The sequence below is a fragment of the Peromyscus maniculatus genome, chromosome 23 (genome assembly GCF_049852395.1).
Source record: "Peromyscus maniculatus bairdii isolate BWxNUB_F1_BW_parent chromosome 23, HU_Pman_BW_mat_3.1, whole genome shotgun sequence".
Classification (NCBI taxonomy): Eukaryota; Metazoa; Chordata; class Mammalia; order Rodentia; family Cricetidae; genus Peromyscus; species Peromyscus maniculatus.
Window position 1 is genome coordinate 45,892,626 of NC_134874.1, and position 23,098 is coordinate 45,915,723.

The 23,098-nt window shown below is 52.0% G+C and overlaps 1 protein-coding gene across 3 annotated transcripts in view; it reads right to left on the reverse strand.

Moving 5' to 3' along the window:
• Radil (Rap associating with DIL domain) overlaps window positions 1-23,098 on the reverse strand; it is a 63,192-nt gene that overhangs the window by 3,748 nt on the left and 36,346 nt on the right. For all 3 annotated transcript variants that reach the window (XM_006992679.3, XM_042268614.2, XM_015986305.3), the window contains exons 3-10: window positions 21,342-21,589; window positions 19,687-20,316; window positions 17,127-17,164; window positions 10,362-10,522; window positions 7,854-7,966; window positions 7,276-7,513; window positions 6,620-6,792; window positions 111-261 (exon numbers count right to left, since the gene is read on the reverse strand). In XM_006992679.3, coding sequence (XP_006992741.1) covers window positions 111-261; window positions 6,620-6,792; window positions 7,276-7,513; window positions 7,854-7,966; window positions 10,362-10,522; window positions 17,127-17,164; window positions 19,687-20,316; window positions 21,342-21,589 — 1,752 coding nt within the window. The remainder of the gene's footprint in view (window positions 1-110; window positions 262-6,619; window positions 6,793-7,275; window positions 7,514-7,853; window positions 7,967-10,361; window positions 10,523-17,126; window positions 17,165-19,686; window positions 20,317-21,341; window positions 21,590-23,098) is intronic.

Here is a 23,098-nt window from a genome sequence, read left to right on the forward strand (position 1 = left end):
TCCTGTGTGCCCACCTCAGTGGGCTGCTGTGGTGCTTTTCTGAGCTTGAGCTTGGCAGTCTCCCCACCACCCCCTACCTCTGCCCAAGCTTGGCCGCTGGGAAGACTCACCTGACTGGAAGGCCTCAGGGCTGTCTTGGGCTCCTGGCTCCCAGGCGCTCATAGGGCCCATGGCAGAGGCCAGTTGGTACTGAGTCAGCAGCCGGTGCAGCTGAGCAGGGTTCAGGGCGGGGAATGTGGCCCGCAGGGTGGCCCAGCTCATCTGGGGACAAGGAGCTCCGGTCAAAGGCCTCCAGGAGCATGAGGCAGTGCCTTGCCCACAGACCCCGGGAGAGCCCCTCCTCCATCCTTCTGTTCTAGGGCAGGGTTCTAGGCCCTCCCCCTGGTCTTTTCACTCCAGGGCAGGGGGGGGGGGCAGTGCAGACAGCAAGGAGGTCAGTGAGGGGTGGGGCAGAAGACACACACTGGCTACCTTATCCACAGTGACAAGGCTGGCCTGGGCTACAAAGTGAGACCCTCGTTCTAGAAACCCAGGGAGAATGAAAAGGAGGGAGCAAGGGGGAGGGGAATGGGACATGTATGCCATGTAACAGACAGACAGGGAATGAGGGAGGGGGAGGAAACACTGAGCATATGGAAAGAGCTCATCTAGGCGCTCTCAGATCTGACTGAGCTCAGGGTAGGGAACGCTCTCTTAAGACAAAACAAAGGGACAGCCAGGCATAGTGGTGCCCACTTGTAACTCCAGCAATCGCAGGAGGTGAGGACAGGAGGATCAGAAGTTCAAGCCCAGCCATACATAACAAGTCTGAAGCCAGTTCCATGACAGCCAGGGCTACACAGAGAAACCCTGTCTTGGAAACAACAACAACAACAACAACAAAAAAAAACCAAGTTTACTTTCTCAGAGCCCTATCTTGTATTATTCTGCTCCAGAGGCTCCAGACTGTCCCTGTCCCTTGGGGTCAGGTTAGGCCAGTCTGCGGCCTCCCACCACCTGCTTCTCTGGCTTTAGTTTTCCTGTCTTTTCTTCCTCTCTCTCCATGGCTTAATTTTCCTGCCAACAGCCACAAGCCTGGGCTGTGGCCATCCAGAATCTATGCCCCAGGGACAGCCAGGGCCGCAGGCCTGTCGGGTGAGGGACAGGAATTGACCCCAGGACCACATTCTTACTGGCAGCCCCTCCACACACCCTCAGGCCCCAGACTCCCCGGGGGAGGGGTTGTTTCTTTTTGATGCCTCCCTCCCACTTCTGTGGTTTGTCCCCAGGTTGTCAGGGAGGGGACCAGCCATGAATCACATCTTCCCCGGCTCCTCCCTGTGTTCTGCTCTCTGGTGTTTGGGTAGCACTTTTGGGCAGATTTCCTCCATTTTTAAACTTCCTATCCTGCCAGTGGGCCTTTTTCTTCTGCTCCTGTAGTTTTAATTTACAAGAACTCTTGCTTGCTTTTGTTTATTCAGACAGAGTCCTGAACCAGCCAGATGGCTCAGCCAGTACAAGTGCCTGTCACCTGATGACCTGTCACCTGATGACCTGAGTGGAAGCTCCAAGACTCACATGGTAGAGAGAGAACCAACTCCTACAAGTTGTCCTCTGATCGCCAAGTGTACATTTGCCTATACATACTCAGACACAATAAACAAACAAACAAACAAATGTAATTAAAAAAAAAAAAAAAACAATGGGCCAGGCAGTGGTAGAGGGATCTCTCTGAGTTCAAGGCCAGCCTGGTCTATAGAGCAAGTTCCAGGACAGGCTCCAAGCTACAGAGAAACCCTGTCTCAAAAAACAAAAACAAAATTAATGGGGCTGGAGAGATGCCTCAGCTGTTAACTGTGCTTGCTGCTCTTCCAGGGGGTCCAAGTTCAGTTCCCAGTACCCACATCAGATGGCTCACAACCAACAGTAATTTCAGGTCCAGGGGAGCCAGTGCACTCTTCTGTGGGCACACACACACATGGCATTCACTTACCTATATTGACACACATATACTAAATAAAAATGAGTCTTTGCTAAACTGTTTTAAAAGGACAGGATCCCTTTATGAAGCTAAGGCTGGCCTTGAACTCATGATCTTCCTGCCTCAGCCTCTAGAGTACAGGAATTAAAAAGGGTGTGTCACTGTGCCTGGTCCTAAGAAATCTCCTTGCTATTCTACAGATACACTATTATTTATGACCACTATTTCTTCTCTTACCTTCATGAGGATAAAAATAATCTCTTCCTTTGCAGTTGCTTTTTGCTGGCTAGTCCGAGGCAAATTTGAATAAAACCCTCAGACTAAGGATGTTTTCTTTTTAGAGGGTTTAGAAGCAATGACCATGAAGAATATGGATAGACGCTGTGTGGACAGCAAGACTAAAACACCTGCTACCTGGCTCTTGGCAGAACAAGCTTGTCACTTGTCACACCCTGCCCTCTATCCCACAGAGGTTCCAGCAGGTGCCTGGGTTGCAGTCTTCACAGTGGGCCTCTAGGTCTCATGTGGCTCCAGGACTCAATGTGGCAAGAAATGGTCAGGCACCCAGCCGTGCAGACAGGAGCAGCTAAGAGCCTGGGAGCCAGAGCTGCTTCCTTTCTGCATGCAGCCCTCATTCAGAACTCACACAGACCTCAGACTGGGGAGATGGCCGGGCTCAAGCATTTGCCTCACAAGCATGAGGAGCTGAGATGGATCAGCAGAACCCATGGAAACATCCAGGTGTGGGGTACAGAATCCCAGCCTCCGGGAAGATAAGGAAGATTGCTGAAGCTCACTGGCCAACTAGCCTAGCCTACCTAAGTGCCAGTGCCAGGCCAGGGAGACACCCTATCTCAAACAAAAGGTGAAAGGCACCCGAAGAATGACATTCAAAGTTGGCTCTCCTCCCTCCCTCCCTCCCTTCCTCCCTCCCCCCCCCCCCCTCTCTCTCTCTCTCTCTCTCTCTCTCTCTCTCTCTCTCACACACACACACACACACACACACACACACACACACACGAAGCTGAACAAATCTAAAATACACAACTCAGCTTTTCTCAAAGGAACGCCCTGTGACCAGCCCCAAGAATGGTCTGGAGCCAACATAACAAGAGTAACCACCCAGTGACCTCTCTAGCCTCACTGAGTTAGTAAGCTCACCACGGGAGCGGAGTCTCAGGAGCCCAAAGCATGAGCTCTGCTTCACAACTCCAGCTCAACAGAGGACAGAGGGTCAGCTGCGGCTCTTGCTCTCAAGGCTCACTCCCGGCCCTGCAGACTCTCACATGCCGAATAACCACGAAAGACTTCATCCACACAAAGCAACTGATGATCATGGACCTTGGATGGAGCCCCAAGTACTGGACGAACTAAGCAAGCACTTTACCACTGAGCTACATCCCAGCCCATCATTTTCCTTTTTTCATTATTATTTTTAGTTGTGTGTGTGTTCTCACATAAGTGGGTCCAGCAGGCAGACCTCCCATTCAGCTCTTTACGATTCCCTACTGCAGATCCATGCCTCTGTCCCTTCAGTGGTTTCCTAGTCCTTCAACCAGAGGACTTTGAATTTCATTGGGCTATGCAAGCCACTCTCTGAAAAAGGGTAGGCTCTCCCCAGGTCAATCCATCCAAGGGCTGTACTTATCGAAATCTCTTTGAGGGCTGAAGGCATGGTTCAGTGGTAGAACACCTGCCTAAAGGGCCCTGGGGGAGGGGGATGTCTCGGTGGTAGAGCACCTGCCTAGAATCCCCCAGTGAGGGACTATGTGCATGATTCAGTGGTAGAGCACCTGCCTAGAATCCCCCAGTGAGGGACTGTGTGCATGATTCAGTGGTTAACACTTGCCTAGCATGCACAGGGTCCTGGCTTCCATCTCCAGTACTGCTAAAGAAAATAAAAAATGCTTAGTGATTGTGATGATTTGGAAAAAAAAAATGCTCATAGGGAATGGTACTATTAGGAGGTGTGGCCTTGTTGGAGTAGGTAAGGTGTTGTTGAAGGAACTGTGTAACTGGGGGCGGGATTTAAGGTCTCAGATGCTCAAGCCAGGCCTAGTGGGGCATTCTCTTCCTGCTGCCTGCTGGTCTGAATGTAAAACTCTCAGCTCCTTCTCTAGCACCATGTCTTCTGGCACGCTGCCATGCTTCCTGCCATGATAATAATGAACTAATAAACCTCTGAAACTGTAAACCAGTTCCAATTAAATGTTTTCCTTTATAGAGTTGCCATGGTCATGGTGTCTCTTCATAGCAACAGAAACCCTAACTAAGACAGTGATTGTGCTGGCTAGTTTTATGTCACCTTGATACGGGCTAGAGTTATCTGAAAGGAGGGAACTTCAATTGAGAAAATGCCTTCATAAGATCCAGCAGCAGGGCATTTTCTTAGTGATTGATGGGGGAGGGCCCAGCCCATGGTGGGTGGTGCCATTCCTGGGCTGGTGGTCCTGGGTTCTATAAGAAAGCAGGCTGAGCAGGCTATGATGAGCAAGCCAGGAAGTAGCACCCCTCCGTGGCCACTATATCAGCTCCTGCCTCCAGGTTCCTGCCCAGTTTAAGTTCCTAACCTGACTTTCTTCCACGATGAAGAGCAATATGGAAGTATAAGCCAAATAAACACTTTCCTCCCCAAGTTGTTTTGGTGTTTTACCACAGCAATAGTAACCCTAACTAAAACAGTGATATTTTGGGAGGAAGCAAACTAAATTCACATGGTCTGGTTGCCAGACATGTCTAGACACCTGAGTCTTCTATGGTAAATTTTTCACTTTGTAATGAAAATAATTAAACCAGTTTTCAAAACCAACATTGTCAACTTTGTGTAAAGCACATTTCATCTGGGCCTGATGAAATGTCTCAGCAGGTAAAAAAGGTTCTCGTCATTGACCTGAGTTCCATCCCTGGGCCCCCACGGTGGAAGCTGAGAACAGACTCTATCTAGCAAGTTGTCCTCTGAACTTCACACACTCACTGTGTACAAGCGCGCGCGCGTGCGCGCACGCACACACACACACACACACACACACACACACACACAAATAAGTAGAATTTTAAAAGCAGAGGGCATTTTTAGTACTTGCTGAGTGGACAAATAACACGGGGAGTCACGTCGGGAACCCCGGCTCCACTGCACACTCACTGTGCCACCTTGGCTTTGCTTTTGCACGGTGCTGCCCAATCAGCCAAATGCTGTGCACTCGAGCGCGACACCAGAGTCTCAATGATAAACAGCAGCCACTGTCATCAATGTCAGTGGTGCTGAGACACACCACTGAGAGTCTGCAGAAAGAATATCTTTTTCTTTTCTTTTTTAACTTTTTTTTAAAGATAAGATCTCCACATGTAGTTCAGGCTGGCCTGGAACTCACTATGTAGTCCAGGCTAGCCAGAAACTTGCAACAATCCTGCTTCTGCTTCTACAGTGCTGGGATTATAGGCATGAGCTACCACATCTGGTGGGACTACTCCTTTTGATCAGCTGGCTATCCCAAGCCTGCTCAGGGCTTTGCCTGGGGCTGACAATAGAGCCATGTTACCCAGTGAGCTTTGAACATATGTTCCTGGACAACGGAGGGCAGATTTAATGCTGGACTGCTCCACCCCCATCCCCATGGATGTTCACCAACTCAGGGAAAGGTCAGTGGTCCACACAGGAGAAGAAACACTCAGCCATCGGGACAAATGCTCTGAGGAAGAAGGTACCACGTATGGAGGCAGAGGGTTAGAACCTAGTCTTCTATTTCTGTGGTGGTAGACCATAACCTTGAGGACGGAGCAATGTAAGGTACAATCCAACAGGGCTGACTGGGGGGATCTAGGGCAGTGGTTCTCAACCTGTAGGTCGCGACCGCTTTGGCAAACCTCAATCTACAAAAATATCTACATTATGATTCATAACAGTAGCAAAATTATAGCAATGAAAATAGTTTTATGGCTGGGGGTCAGCACATGAGGAACTGTATTAAAGGGGTGCAGCGTTAGAAGGTTGAGAAGCACCGCTCTAGGGGAAGACCCAGCTCCCCACTTCTGTTCTGAGTTCATCTCCTCATGGGTGCGGGAATGAGGCTATGTTTCTGGGCTGGCTGGGCTGGGACTGTCCTAGCTTTTAGAAGCTACCAAAGTCCCAGGCTCTTGATAGCAGCCACTGTGAGCTGGGCCCTCTCTCTCCTCCCACCCAACTGTCTGGCCCACTCTATGGATCTGTCTGATTAGACTGGGCCCAGTGAGGGACATAGATCATGTCCTTCTCATCTTGGTCACACTTGCAGAGTGACCTTTGCTACACAGAGTGTAGCTACAGGGCCCAGGAACCTCCCATAGACACCTGTGAGATTACCCAGCCTGGTGTGGACAGGGACATTTGAGGAGCTAAGCAACTCCATGAATTACCTAGGGAGTATGTGAGGTTTTCGGGGTGCAGAGTCCAGGCCACCTGAACTTGGTTTGTAAGTCAGGGACCCTAGGGTCACATGCCCGTCCTTTTTTTTTTTTTTTTTTGGTTTTTCAAGACAGGGTTTCTCTGTGTAGCTTTTGGAGCCTTTCCTGAAACTCCCTCTGTAGACCAGGCTGGCCTCGAACTCACAGAGATCTGCCTGGCTCTACCACCACCCGGCGTCACATGCCCTTCTTTGCACTTGTCCTGGGGGACCCTCCTACCTGGACGAGCTGAGCACTGGGAGTGGCCAGCAAATGCAGGGTGCAGGACAGCTTCCGGAAGAAGCGCTCAGCAGGCGCTCCGAGGCCAGCGCTCCTGGCCCACTCCAGGAACTGCTGCAGTCGGGCACAGGCCTGGACACCCCTGGGCCAATGGAAGCAACTCAGAGAGGGCCCTGGAGAGGGAAGAAAGGATGAGACCCACACAGCAGGGTCCCCAAAGCACATTCTCCCTCTCCAGGCCACGTCAATACCTCATCTCAGTGTCCCAGGCAATGCCAACTAGCCATGCCCTCTCTGGGGCAGAAGTAGAAAGAGATGAAGGAGACAGGTACAAGGCAAGAGGGGCTGTGACAGCCACCACCCCACCCCTCCTACCCTACATCATCCTGTCAATGTGGCAACAGGCTCATGCTGTGGCTGGACCCTGTTAGATACCCAGAGCCCCAGCCGGTGATGGAGAAACAGCAACTCAGTAAGGCAGGGCCACGGGCCAGCGTCAGTGCAGCCTTGTAAAGCGGTCTCAGTCTGGCCCCTCTGCAGGCTGCTGGCAGGGACTGGAGCAGCATACAAGGCATGCTCTGAGCTTTTGTCCACCTTGGGACCTGAGCACAGCAGTGTTCCCTTAGAGCACATTCCCAGCCCCCAGCATCACTCACCCTTGTCCAGCAGCTGGTTGAGGAGCAGTGTGGCAGAGAAGAAGAAGAGATAAGCAAGCATCTGGGAGGCCACCTCAGGATGCATGTGCAGCTGCTTCAGGAGGTCCGAGGTGGCCTGGAACACTGACACGACGCGCCGGAGCTCCTCAGGCAGAGCGGGGCCTGAGCGCCAGCTCTCCCTGCGCTCTGTCTGAAATGGAGGGCATTCCAAGAGGGCCGGGAGGCAGACATACAGGCACTGCCAGGAGAGAGAACCCCAAGAGCCACTTACAGGGATGCTGGAACTGACCCAGGAGTCCCCAACCTAACAAGCTCCTGTTCCAGCCTTAGGCAATAGCAGCTGCCCCTGGACCTGACAGAAGCAGGGACAGGAGCTGCAGGGACAAACAGGCCGGACATGGCAGTCACCTAGCAGTGCTGTAAAAGGCACCATGACCGATGACCCTTGGCTGTACCATGTGGCACTCCTGAGAAAGGGACACACCCAGGGCCAGAGTGGAACCAGTGGCTGCTGAAGCGGGCTGTTCTGGTCCCTTCCCTCCTGTCTGTCCCCAGGCCCTCATGGCGGCAGCACACACCTTGGAGAGGTAATACACACACTGCTGGAAAGCATAGAGCACCACCTCCTCCAGGGCTGCCATGGCCTCCTCGCTGGCCGTCAGTGTGCAGGAGAACAGTGATTCCTTGGAACCTGCAGAGGGGGCCACAAAAGGAGGGTCACCGGCACAGCCTGCACGTGTGGACCCACCATCTGGCTAGTTCCCCTTCGGAGGGCTCTGCTGGCACACCAACACTCCCATCTGGCTTTAGAAGGATGGCAATCCCAAATCTGGCCCAGGCAGGCAGTCACCCTGGGCAGTCGGAGCAGGAGACCAGACTCGTATGTTTACATGTCTCCATGTTACTAAGACAGAGACAGAGCACAGAAGGTCGTCCTCCTCCCACCCTCTCCACTTCTTCCTCTCCACGGCATGCAGGCCTCTACCACTGGGCTTTATTTGTTTGTTTGTTTATTTATTTATTTATTTATTTATTTATTTATTTATTTTCAAGAAAAGGTGCCGAGCCTGGCCATGACTCACTCTGCAGTCCAGATTAGTCTTGAACCTACTCTTGTCCTGCCTCAGTCTCCTGAGTGTCTGGGTTCCCCACCGGAACTGGCTATCCCACTGCAGCAAGCCCAATCCAGCCCTGAAGGTCAACTGTTTAACGACACAGGTCAGAAGGCTTGTCCAGCAGCCCCTGGAAACTGTCACAGGGTTGTGGAGTCAAAACACTCTCTCAAGAAAATGGAAACCTCCCAGGAACGGGAGGCAGAGGCAGACAAATCCCCATGAATCTGAGGTCATCTTGGTCTACACACCGAGTTCCAGGCCAGTCAGGGCTACACGGTGAGACGTTGCGTAAAAACACCAAACCAAAACGACAATGAACAACAAGACAAAAACGGGGAAGCCCAAGGTGCCGCACACTCGACCCCAGGCCTGGAGGGCTGCTGACTAACAGCCTGAAGATCCAGATTCACCTCGCTCCAGGCTGTAAGGGCAGAGAGCAGGCTGATGGGAAGAGCCAGCAGGCCTCAGTCCACAGCACTCAGGTGTGGGTCTGAGACGTTCCAGGCACACACCTGAGATGGGAACCAGGGGCATAAAGCCCCAGGGTCCTACTGCTCCCACCACAACTCGGGCCCTCAGTGGCAAGGGGATAGGCCTGAGGAGCCCAAAGTCCCCACCGACACAAGGAGAGGGAGCAGCTTTGATGTTGTCACAGCAAAGCAAAGCTCTGGTCCCAGGTCCCCAGGGGCATAGTCAGGACATGGGACCCACTGCAGTCATCATGGGCTCCTGGCTTGTCAGACCCTCCCGGGCTGTCTCCAGCCCCACAAAGTCCTCAGCAGACACACAGTCCTCAGTGAAACTACCTCAAGGCCTGGCCTCACACCAGCACCTTTTATTTATTTCTCTGGTGTGTGTGTGTGTGTGTGTGTGTGTGTGTATGGGGCAGGGTCATGTGTAGGTGCACATGTGCCTGTGCACATGGAGGCCAGAGGTCATCCTCTGATGCCTTTCCTCAGGAGCCGACCACCCTGTTTTCTGAGACAGGGTCTCTCTCGGCCTAGAACTTGCAATGAGCCCCAGGGATCCACCTGTCTCCACTCCCCCAACACTGGGATTACAAGCATCTTCCACCAGGACTGACTGTCTATGGGCGGGGGCGGGGGAGAGGGCAGGTATGGAATTAAGGGCCTCCTATTTTCATGGTAAGAACTTTACTAATTGAGCTACCCTCCTGTTTTCTGAGCAATTCTGTGTCTGGAGACCAGAAAACAACTTCCAGTGTCCATTCCTTGGGGGCCATCCGCCTTGGTTTTTTCAGACAGGGTGTCTCCCTGGGGTCTGAGGCTCACTGTTTAGGCTTGGCTGGCCAGTGATCCCCAGGGAGCCTCCTGTCTTCCAGGATTACAAGTGTGGGGGTGACAAGGACGCACCACCACCCCTGGCTTGCATTTGGGTCCTCATGTTTGTACAACTAGCACTTTACCAACCGAGTCACCTCCCCAGTACAGCTCAGAACGTCCCCTTCATAGAGCCCCCACCCCACCCCACGCCCCCCTCAGCAGAACCACCTCTCCTGGAGTATTTTGGGAATTAGAGTATTTGGAAATGCTAATTTAAGGCATGCTGCCCATATTTCCATCTCTGAAATTATGTGCCCTACCATCTTACAGCTATGATTGGCAGCACTCTTTCTTTCTGGAATAAGGATGCATCTCTAAAGCCCTCACTTGGTGAACTGTATGCCCACATGTCCCCTCCAAGTGACCTGTGCACATCTTCAGCCTCTGACAAGCAGAACAGAACATGTTACAGTGTGCATGGGACACGAGACAATATGGACCAGCGAAGTGTCATATGGCAGGCCCTAGGGACATCAGGTCAGCCTAAACCACTGATGCTGGCCTCATGTGTGATCCTAAATGCCTGGCCTGGGGCCAAGAAAGCTTCACCCTGTATAGACACATGCACAAAGCCACCGCCATGCCCACTGAAGACGGTGCTGCGCTTGGGGCACCGCAAAGGCCATACCTGTGACATCCAGCTCCTCCTCCATGTTCTGCATGTACAGTGGGCATTTCTGCTGGATGAAGTACAGGAGTTCAATGGAGTTTGACATCCAAAACAGGATATGTTGAAGGTCAGGAACCAGGTCGGCCATGGGGAAGCTAGCCCAGGAGATGGGTTCCTGGCTACCAAGACAGAAAGACTAATGGATTATTCTGGGTGCAGATGAGGAGTCTCCTGCTCTGTCTATATGGGGACAGTCATGCTCATGGGACACTAGCAGAAGCAAGTGTTGCTGACAACTCCTGAGAAGTCAGGAACCCAAAATCTACTGAGAAGGCCATGCAGGCACCACAGGCACCGGGAGAGGATGCTGGTTAGAATGCTACCTCCACAGCTTTTCTTCTGGAAGCACATGATGAGCAGCTGTGAGTGCTACAGCGCTTGTGTACCACACACATACACACACACACACACATAGGAGTGTGTGTGTGTTGTGTGGGGGGGCGCTTACTATCCATGGTTTTTGGAACAAGAAACTTGAGTATAAGTGTGTTATTTAGACAAAGGAACAGGAGCTTTAACAAAGCAGTTCTCGGAGGAAACAGACTAACAGAACTATCTAAGATTAGTTTAATACTATTTTATCAGAGAAGGATGTCAGGAATGTGTGAAGGTGATGAATCAAGACTCAGCAATCAGGGCTGGGGTAGGGCAGTGGTAGAGCACCTGCCTAGAATCCCCCAGTGAGGGGCTGGGGTGTGGCTCAGTGGTAAAGCACCTGCCTAGAATCCCCAGTGAGGGTGTGGCTCAGCAGTAGAGCACCTGCCTACAATGAGGGCCTGAGAATAGCTCATTGGTAGATCATCTGTCTACTTGTGCAAGGCCCTGGGTTCAATCCATGGCACTATGAGAAATCAGGTGGAAAGCAAAACATGTTCTTCAGACTTAGAGGTAACCATTAGAAAACTCCAGTGTGAACACAGTCACTGGAGGTCACCTCCTGAGGTCTGCGAGGGGAGCAGGACATTTCCAGTCCCACACTCCCTTCTGCAGTTTGGAGTGATAGCCACACGGGGGCACTGTTACTTTGGTTAAATGAAAACAAAACCAGGCACTCACTAGTCAAACAGGTACCTGGCACCAGGGTGAGTTCCTCGGGTAGCTCAAACCCCTCCTATAGCCAGCCAGGGGCAGGTTCCATTCATCCTAGGCTTGTTGCCTTCCGCCTGCCTTTTCAGACAACAGTGGCTATAACCGGCCCCTGCTTCCCTTGATGCCTCTCTAGCTCTAGACTGGCTCTCACAGACACTAGGCCATCCCAATCCATCTCCCCTGCTGGGTCTCACACACCAGCCCCAAGAGGTGTGCGGGTGTCAATCCTTCAGTGTGACTTGCATCTACTTTTTTTTTGTTCTAACAAGACTCTTGGGACCCCTATGAGCTTGGGACTGCACCTAGGGCCCTTACAATTCACTAAAATGTCTACATGCACACACTTTATTTATTTATTTACTGAGACAGAATTTTGTCATGTAGTCCAGGCTGGCCTTGAACCCATGAACTTCTGCCTTGGCTTTCCAAATGCTGGCACTATCATGCCCCGAACAATTCCTCACCTCCTCAATGCACCACCCTGGGTCCCTAAGGCTTAGGATGGTGGATTCTCCCATAAGCCTCTACAGCCACATCTGAGGACCATCCCACTTCGGTCTGTGCCTCTGCAGCCATGCACACTCCCTCAGAAGGATCACCCCAAGATCTGACCACATCTGCTGGACACCCCACCTAGGTCTGCACCTCTGCAGCTATGTGCACTATCTAAGAAGAATCACCCTAAGATCTGACTTGGGCTAGCCTCATGTGAGGAAAAAGTCCCAGGCTCTCTCACTGGTGGCTTCAGTGTCCCACACTGGGGAGTCCTGAGGGGCTGCTTTTCCACCTACCACAGGGCAATCAGATATGCAGGCCCAGAAGCAGGCACGAGACCCCCTAAGCCAGCCTGTGCCTGGAGAAGATCAAAGTGGAAGACTGTGGAGCCACAAGTGCCTGCATTTGATGATGGTTCTACACAGCCTGGGGCTCCAGAGGAAAAAGTCACACCCATGGAAACATCTGGGCACTAAATGGGGCTGATGTGAAGGAGTCAGGAGGGAGTTTCTGGCCTTTGTCCTGCTGTCCCAGGGCTGTCAGACTCTCCCCTGCTGTCCCAGGCTCTCTCTAGCCATTAATTTCACTTTAGTCCACAAACAATGGTGACCTCTCTGTCCTGTGGCTGGGGGTGGGGTGGGGAGAAGCTGGCTGGCAACCATCTCTCCGGTGTTAGCAGCTGTGGCCTCCAAGCTTAGCACCACACTTAGCTTGCACAGCATCGAGTCTTGTTGGTTCTCTACACCAGCCTGCCTTACATACTGAAGTACAGAAGATCATATGAAGTACATATGGTCAGAAGAGCATTCATCTGATTGTCCAGAGCCCAATTCCACTTTGTTTTCAAAATGCATTGCCTTCCTCAATATCCCCAGGAACTCAAAGGGGTGGGCAGCCCCACACTTTGAAGTAAACCAGCCTGTATCCCACTGCCTAGAGAGCCCAGGCAGCAACAACCAGCCTAAGCAAGGAGGATCCTGGGAGCTCTCTGGCTGGCCAGCAGCCTATGCACATTAGTAAATTCCAGGCTCTGTGAAAGACACTATCTCAAGGGAATAAAGCAGAGTACTAGAGAAGGACATGGCCTCCTCTGACCTCTCTGCAGGTTCACACACTACCCCCCTCAACACACACATACACCATACACACACACCACCATCACCACCATCACCACCTCCTCCCTATACTTTCCACACATCTCTCAAAACGGCACACACATAGCCATCCCCCCCCCCCCACACACACACATCTCTTACCGCCCACACCACTCCCACACTCCACACACACCCCTAGCCCCCCAACCGCCACATAAGGATTCACATTCTTTCTCTGCCTTGGCCTCCCTGCCTCCTGCCTTTCACTTTATGACTTGTTCTGCTCCAGTCCCTGCCCTGTTATTCCCAAGGCACTTTGTGCTGTAATTTGCATTTCTAATCGGTGTTTATCTTGACTTAGTTTTGTTCTTTTTCTTACCAGTGTTTGTTTTTTCCCCTAATCATTATTTCTGGTTCCCCTCCCTCAGCGTGGACTGTTTCCCTCCTAGCTGATGTCATCCTGGGGTGACTTTGTGCAGCTGCGTGGTGACCCACCTCTTGGACTTGGGGTCAGAAAAATGTGTCCATCTGTTCTGTGTGTGTGTTATGTGTGCGATGTGAGTACGGTGTGGTGAGTGCAGTATGTGTACAGTGTGGTGAGCATATGTGTGTGTGTGTTATATGTTTGGGATGTGAGTCTAGTGTAGGGTGTGTAGTGTGTGTGATGTGGTCTGTGTCTATATGTGTGTGTGGTATACATGTGGGATGTGAGTATGGTGTGGGGCTGTGTAGTGTGTGTGTGGTAGAAGTGTAGGATGTATGGTGTGGGGGGTGTAGTGTGTGTGTTTATGGGATGTGAGCATGGTGTGGGGGGTGTATGATGTGTGTGTGTGGGGGGTGTTGGGGTTTTTTTGTTTTGTTTTGTTTTTGAGTGCCTGTCCTGGATCTCACTCTGTAGACCAGGCTAGCCTCTAACTCACAGAGATCTGCCTGGCTCTGCCTTCTGAGTGCTGAGAATAAAGGTGTGCACCACCACTGCCCAGCAATGTGTGTGTGAGTATGGTGTGTGTGTGTGTGTGTGTGTGTGTGTGTGTGTAGTTCAGACAACCACCTCAGGTAATGTTCCTTGAGAGCACTGCCCATTTTGCTTTTAGAGAAAGGGTATCTTACTGACCTAAGGCTGACTGGCCAGTGAGCCCCAGGGGTTCACCTGTTTCTCCATCTCCAGTGCTGGGACTATAAGCATGCGAACTTGAGTTTGAGTTTAATGCACAGAACTCACTAAAACAAACAAACAACAACACTTTGTCAACTAACTTATTTCCCTACCTAAGATGTTAATACTTTAGAGTAATACTGAAACCACTAGGGGAGTTTCTAACACCCAACTACATAAGAAAGTCTTTTTAAAAGGACACTTGGCACCGTACACAGAAAGGACAAGAATCCTTAACACACATAAGCAGGCTGGATAAACAGTCAGGCACGGTGGCACACACCTCTGACCCCAGCACTCAGGAGGCAGAGATGGGAAGCTCTTGAGTTCTGGGATAGACACTGAGTTTCAGACTAGCTTGGGCTGACAGTGAGGTTCCAATTCAAAAATTCAAGGGCTGGGGCCAATGAGATGGGGTAGAGGCCTCCCTGAATGTGGGTGTCACCACTCCACAGGCTGGGGACTGGACAGAACAAAGCGGGAGGAGAGGGGGAAGCCAGGACAGGCATTTCTCTCCCGTCTCCTGGCTGCCCCAAGGTGAGCAGCTGTTCCTCCTCTCCCTGCTTCATCACCCCACAGGGTGCAGGGCCAGCCCTCAGCTGGAGCTCTGAAACCCTGAGCCAAACGGACTTGCCCTCCTCACAGCTGCTTCTGTCTGGTGTTCTGTCACAGTGTCATCAAGGGCTTCGAATGGATGGCTGCCAGGCAAGGAAAGCTGGGAATAGACCCCATGTCCACAGAGCTGAGGATCGTTAACTCTCAGACACAGAAGAGAGATGGAAATCTGGCAGCCTGTGACCAGGCTAAGCCTGGACGAGAGTTCATGGGACTGACTGCTGGGTTCATACTGTTCTGTGTGTTCATACTGTTCTGTGTTCTTACAGTGATTCATCATTTTCAAAAGGAAAAAAGAATTAAAGAGAAAAAGCATGCATTAGGGATGGAAGCTCTGGAAATACAGCAGAAACAGCAATGCTAAAGGGAAGGCCCTGGCTCTTCCTGTCAGTAGGGAAGCAGGGTCCATCCCACGCCTACACTTCTTTCAGCCCAGGCAAGCCAAGGCCCTAGGCCACCCTGGCAGATGGGCCCTGGGATGGAAGGTTCTAGTCTGATCTGCACTTCTGGGTGCAGCAGAGGAGTGCTCAGCAGTCTCCAATCATGTCCACTCCACCCACTCAATTCCCTCAAGCCTGGCTGTCCTGAGACAAGCCCTTCATCCCAACTGAACAGGGCCAATACCTTTGCACCTCTTCTGAGATCTGCCATGCTGTCAATCACCCTTTGGGTCAATGCTGCCTCTAGCTAGTGTGCACAGAACCCTGACAGGCCAGGAAGCAGCACCTGGTCTCCTCATGCAGCTGCAAACCCCAGGGGTCCTGACTCCCAGTCAGTGTCCTGACCTGGCTCTGGCGTGTGACAGTGACAGGAATGGGAGGTAGCCTGAGCTCAACTCCACCTGGCGGGCATTGAGGATGGCAGGACCCCAGCCCTCTGTCCTGACCTTTGTATGTCTTTTGAGTCTTTTGATCCTATCATTACACAACCCTGAAGTACCCACAGGCAACAGCATGCTGCTGATTCTGAAGTAGGAACATGCTACCAGCAGGTGGAGCCCTTGGTCTCCCAATGCCACCACCCTCCCACCCACCCCCCCACCCCCAGTTCTCAATTCTGAGAGACCACCTTCAGCTCAAGCTCAACCTCAGCATTAGCATGAGAGCCCATGCTTCAGGGGCTACACTTGTCTGTGCCAACACTCACACATGTCACAGGTACTGTCTGGGGCCTTTTTCTTTTAAATGCAAGGTCTCAAATTTACTATGAACCATGGATGACCTTGAACTTCTGATCTTCCTGCCTCCACTTGAGTGCAGGAATGACAAGCATGTACCTCTACTCCTGGTTTATGGGGTGCTGAAGATGGAACCCAAAGCTTCCTGAATGCCAAGCAAGCACTCTACCCACTAAGACATATCCCCAGCCCTGGGCATGCTTTTCTGGGCATTATTTTTCAGTACTAGTATACCAGGGCTGCAATTCACAGATTTCCTCTTTGTATACACTGCACAGACATGCCACTGCTACCCTGACAAGCTGTCCAGAGAGAGCATCTCATAAAGGCTTCCATTCTGGAAGGGCAGGTGCTATGGGCGTCAGTGTCAGCATGTCTGACGATAATCTAAAAGGATTCACCAAGTCCCACCAGTGATGCAAGTGTACAAAAGTGCTTTCCATGGAAGCTGGGCTAGAGTGCTTTAACCAGGGGAGTGAGTTGTTGGAAGACTCACAAAAGATCTTTCCTCTCTGTGTTAAGAGATGCTCTGGGGAATTTAGTGTGCTTGTGGGTGTTGCACACGCTGGACAACTGTTCTACTGCTGAGCAGCAGGTTCACCTTTTGTGGAGTGTTAGTTGTTGTTTTAGTACTGATGGTTGAACCCTGGTCCTGCCCAGTGCTAGGCAAGCTTAGATAGCCACTATGCTAAGCCACTCCACGGCTCATCCCAGGATCCCAGGCAGGTGCTCTACCACTGAGCTACACTCCCAGCCCTCAATAGGAGATTCTAGGCAGGAGCTCTATCACTGAGCTATGTCCCCAGCCCTGTTTTTACTTTGTAACTTGAGACAGTGTCTCAGCTGCCCAAGCTGGGCTTGTGTTCATTATGTAGCCCAGGAAAGCCTTGAACTTGCAATCCTCCTGCCTCAGTTCCTAAACAGCACAGATGTCATGTGCCTGAACCACCAGGCCTACCAAGGAAATTTTCCATACAGCCTCCCAGGGCGGTTAGGAAAGAGGAATGGGAGGGCAGTGGCTGAAGTCTGGAGGCAAGCCCAAGGGGCCTGCAGGGAACTCGATGTTGCAAGGGAGGTGATAACTAGGTCACACTTACAGTTGTGCCTGCTTTTCCGCTAGCTCTTTGGTTTTCTCCTATAAAGGAAAAAAGTAAGACAAGATCAAACGTGAGAAAACAGGATAGCACAGGAATACATTCAAATACACACCATTCCGGGCCTGTAGACTGGTTCAGTGGGACCCCATTGCCATCCAGTCTCTAAGTTCTATCCCCAGAATCCACATAAAGGTGAAGCAGGCGAGGGTTGCTGCTGGGATCTTAGAGCTAGGGCGGGCTGCACGCACTCCACTGAGGTGGTACTCCTGACTGTGGCAACCACAGGCATGAAGGGCTGCCTCAAGAGATGTGGGGAGCCACTATACCCACAAATGTCTTTCCGAGTTTATTTAATGTTAAAAGGACTGTCTGAACCACTTTTCTTTTCCTGGAACTCACTCTGAAGCTGAGGTGGGCCGCAAACTCACAGAGATTCACCTGCCTCTGCCTCCTGAGTGCTGGGATTAAAGGCGTGCGCCACCACCACCTGGCCCTGAACCACTTTTCTGAGCTATGGCAGTCAATCCTGAGAGTGGAGACTTCTCTACAGAACCTCTCAAATCTGGCAAGGATGATAAAGGCTTGGGCAGATTATGACTTCAGCTCTCCCAGCACTGAAGAATTATCAGAGGCAGGAGCTGGCAGAGAAGCACACACCTGCAAATCCAGTACTCCTGTCTGGGAGATGGGGCAGAAGAAGGGAGAAATCAAGGCCAGCCTGGGCTGGGAGACCCTGTCTCAGACAAATAAGCTAACAATAATATCTCCGCTCTCTCCCTCTCCTCCCCCCCAGACCAGGTCTCTCTATGTAGCCCTGGCTATGTACATGTAGACCAGGCTGGCCTTAAACTCACAGAGATGCATCTGCATCTGTCTCCCAAATGCTGGCATTAAAGGCATGCACCACTATGTCTGGATCTATTTCTTTTTTTGATCTTTATTTTTAATTCTGTGTGTGTGTGTATCTGCTTATTTGTACGTATGTGCACCACATGTGTACAGTGCCCTTGGAGGCCATAAGAGATCATCAGATCTCTAGAAACAAGTTACAGGCAGCTGTGCACTGTCTGGTGTGGTCTTCTGCAAGAGCAGTATGTGCTCCTAAGTGCTGAGCCATTTCTCCAATCCTAGGGCCCCTATTGCTAAAAACTGTACTACATGAAGTCCTACACTTTCCATCTTTGATGAGAGGAATTCCTCTCACAGCAAAAATTAAATTAATTAAATTAAATTAAATTAAATTAACCACCCTCTATTTAGTGGTTTCATAAACTTTTAATTTTTCTCAACAAATTTTAATGAAAAGGTAGAAAGAACTGATTTTATAGGTTGTCCTCTGACCTCCACATGTGCGCCATGGAACAAGGACACACACACACACACACACACACACACACACACACACACACACACACACGGAAAGAGAAACCACTCCTCAATACACATCACTCCATCTCCATGACAAGCTCCACTGCAGGCGACCAAACACTGGGACTCTGCCATTCTCGCTCAGCTATGCTTTCCCCACAGACCCGCACAGCTCCTGAGACACAAATGGCACTGTCTCTGGTTGCCCAACAACCAGCCCTCTAAACACTAGGAGGATGGGACAAACACTCTACAAACAAAACGAACTGTCTCGTCAAGCTTCCTGTTATGTTCCAGTGTGTTCTCTCTCTCTCTCTCTCTCTCTCTCTCTCTCTCTCTCTCTCTCTCTGTGTGTGTGTGTGTGTGTGTCTGTGTGTTCTTCCATCACTCTTTACCTTATTTACTTATTTACTTAGAAACAGGGCCTCTCACTGAGGCTAGAGCTGTTTTAACTAGACTGACTGACCCCTGGGGTCCATGCCTCTCTGGCTCTGAATCCTGAGATTAAAGAGATGCTTCTGGATGAGCAAAGCTAAGATTCTTGAGAGCCTCTAACAACCCTGAGCAACAGAGACCCCTTTGGCTCCTAGAAGTCAGGTCACTTCAGGGCAGGAGAGAGCAAAGTGGCTGAGAACCGAGGGCCACACCTGCAGCCTGCTCCAGTGCTTTTGCTTGCCCAGCCCAACAGGTGGCACTGCTGGGCTTTTGATGGAAGAGTCCTTTGTGTGTGTGGCCAGGGAGGGGACAGCCTGTAGTGGGAGAGGCCATGGACTGGGCTAAGTATCCCAGGAGATACACAGAACTGGCTCCAGTGAGGAATTCTGCCCCCCAGCCCCACCCCCAGTCTATGGCCCAGGTTGAGAGGCCCTGACCTGGAGGGAATGTGCCAACAGCTGACTGACTTGTGGCCTCACCACCAAACTGACCTGGTGGAAACCACAGGACACTAAGCCTGTGGACAGTGGTCTGGCAGGGCTCGACTCACTCTGAAGGAAAATGCTACACTGAAGCTTACAATGCCCGGTCTGATGGCCTACTGAGTAGGGAGATGCAGATGGAGAGGTCAGCCCTTTCTTTCCCCAGCCTGACATCACTGTGGGGACATCAGAGTAGTGGCAGGCCTTCAAACCTGGCAGGCAGAGCCCAGCCATCTAGTAACACGGTCAAGACACGGGCAGTCACCCCCACGCACCCAGACGATGTCTCGGACCCTCTTGGAGATCTTGAGCAGGAGATGTCTGAAGGTACCAGGTTGGAAGTGAGTGGCAGAGTGCTGGATGCAGAGGCAGAGGAGGAAGGCAGGTGTCAGCTTGTGGTCATCACCGCCGGGCTCAATCAGCGTCATGATCCTCTGCAACAGTCTATCCTCCATGTCCGGCTCAAACTCCAGAAACAGTGACCGCCGCCGGACCACAGCAGGAGGCAAGGAGGTGACCCCACGGGCTCTGAGCACCGCACCACACATCCTACAGTTCTGTGGTGCGGCCCCAAGGCGGGCAACAGCACACGCAGGCAGTGGCTGTGCCTGCCCAGGGTCCTTGAACAGCAGCAGGTAGTAGAGACCCAGGGAGAGGAGGTCGCCATGTTGGAGCACCACGGGATTCCTTCCCACTTCAGAGAAGTTGACAGAAACCGATGCCCCTGCAATGGGCTCCAGCACCAGCCTGGTCCCGGTCTGGCCACCTTCTGGGGACTGGTGCCGGCGAATTGTGCAGTGCAGGGGCAGGATGTCTGGGGCGGACAGGCTGATGCTGGGTTTGCTGGAGGGTGTGCGCTGGCCCACTGTGTGCCGCTCCCGGCTGAGCACGTACACCAGGCTGTCCTAAAGAGCAGACAGGCAACTTAGGACAGGATGCCACTAATCATGCCGGCACCAGCACAGCAGTGTCCCTGTTACAGCAGCTGGGCCTTCCTAGGTTCTATTCCCAGGACCCCTCAGATCCTGGGCCACCCACTCTGAAGTCACCAGTAACCTGTCACCTTGGTAACCCTTCCCTGGCCACCCCAGCCTGTCCCAGAGGACAAGGCTTCCCCTACACAAGAGACAAGGGCAGTGCTTGGTCTGACAGCCATGAGCTGAGCGATGCCAAACTCCCCACGTCACCCCAAAAGCAGTGTAGGCCAAGCTCCTCAGCTCTCAGCTCAGCAGGGGCAGCTCTTGAGACTGAGCCCAGGAACCCAGGATGCTGTGAAGGGCCCAGAGAACAGTGCGGGAAGGGGCAAAGGAAAGGTAAGTGACAAGAGGATGTCACCAAGGCTGGCTCCTTGGGACTGGGTCTGCAGGCATAGGCCAATCATCTCTGTATTTGGGAAGGCAGTTGAAGCGGAGGGATCACATTCAAGGTCTGCTTGGGTGACACAGTGAGTTTCATACCAGCCTGGGCTACATAGGAAGACACTGTTTCAAAAAAAAGGTGGGGGGAGGTGAGGGAGGGAAGGAGGAAGAGCTGAGGGGAAGAAGGAGCTAGGACAACACAGCTACCAAGTCACGATCAGTTCCCACTGTCACCTAGCCAAGGAGGCCCGCCCCGCCCGCCTTCCCTCCGTCACACACACACACACACACACACACACACACACACACACACACACACACACACACCTCTATCCCAAAGGCCTGAGAGAGAAGCTGGAAAGTGGTCTGGCACTAAGACCCAATGAGGAACGAGTTCAGTGACAGTCCTTGTCTAGCTGTTCCCCGCCTTGTGCCCCACCTCCCACCTCCACAGCATCCTCCCAGCCAGAGGGGAGATCCCACAGCTGCCTCTGCTGGAGGTAGGGTGAGGCCTGACCTCCAAGTCCTTGGGCTGCAAGGGGCAGTGGTACTGGGGACCAGGAGTGGCTCACATGCTGCTGGCTGTAACCCTGCAACAGCAGCAGGTGCGGGCACTGGTACAGTGAGTAACGCATGGTATCGGGGCTGGGCTCCTCGGGGCTCTGGGCAGCCTCGGGTAGTGTGGGTGCCGGACTTAGGCTGGTCTCGCTGACTGTACGGCGCAGGCAGGTCGGTGGGGAGCTTTGGGCAGCCTCAGAGGTAAGGGCTGGGGTTCCCTTGGCGCGGATACGCTGTAGCCTCCGGGCTTGGGCGTTTATCCCTGGAACAGAATGAATGAAGGAAAAGTGGTCAGAAATCTCATCATGACTCACTGCTCTGATTGTCCAGACCACGAATCTCACTGAGTCACTTGGACACCTGTCACTGTTCTGTCAAAATGTCCATGTCCTTTGAAAGTTTAGGCATTGCCTTGATGAAGTCTCAGGAAGGCCTGCCCCACCAAGCAGTCACAGAGCAGGTAGGCCAGCTTTACACACTTCGTGGCTCAGAGGCAACCACCACATACCTTAACCTGTACCATAGGCCCCATCACCAAATCTACAAAACAATCCCCCGACACAGCATTGCTCATCCCAGACCGCCATGTCACCACAGAGCCCTGTCCCTGACACAGCTATCCTGTCCTTCCAAGCTCATATGTGTGTCAGGGCAGATTCTTTGGGGATAGGATATTCTGGCTAGAAGTGATGGAACCAGTCGGTCACTTTACAAGGTAGAATTGGTCAAGCTGCCAGTCACCTGCTGGTCTGCTTCTGCCACAACATGGCTGCCACCTTCCGGAGACCATCATGACCCGACAGGCCACAGTAGCATACATATAAACACATATTTAGACACAAGAGCATCCAAATAAGCATCCAAATATACACACAAATGTATAAATACACATACACAAAAGAAGTGCAGGTAAAAATGTACACAAATATGTATCACACACAAACACATACATGCACAAATGTAACACACAAACACCATAAAATATACATATTCATGCGGCCACAAACACACATGCATAAAAAATCCTGCACTTCACACTGCCATGTGCAACACGAAGGTACAAAAACATAATTGCATGTGTATGTGCGCCCAGCTCTGTACACATGCAGACATCCACATGCACACACTGCTGGGAAATAACACTACACTCCATGAAACACTTTGAAACCCTTATGCTCTCAAATACCGGAAACGCTCTCTAAAGTACCACTGCTGGGAAAGCTCACAGCAGGATAGATGGAACCCTGGGGACCCAGTTCAATGTTCCAGCTGACCCTGGCGCTTTCTTCCCTGAGCCCTCTGCCGAGTCCCTCCACTCAGCTTTGTCCCTGTCTGTAGCGTCCTTTCTTCCAGCCATTACAAACAGAACCAGACAAAAGCCAGAAAGGGGGCCAGGAATGGCTGCCGATACACACCTTACCGGGAGCTGGTGGCTGAGCTCTGAGCTCTGCCCTTCCTTCCAGAAGGCTGCCTGCGCATCTGCAGCCTGCAGGGGGCCGGGGCTGCAGGATGGAGGCTGGCCAGCCGCAGTGCCAGGCTAGGAGGCTGCTCCACCCGCTGCAGAGCCCAGCTGGCCAGCCCAGCAAGAGACAGGTGCCCAGCAGGTGGGACCGGAGCCCTCCCTCCCGCCCGGTCCTGCCTTGCCCCCCCCCCCCCGCCCCCCTCCAATCTGTAAAGAATGTCAGATGCTCAGCTTGTCCTCACTGAACAACCACCGGACCAGATCTGAAAGAAGAAAATAAGGTTCAAAATGATGTCCCCCACAAAGCAT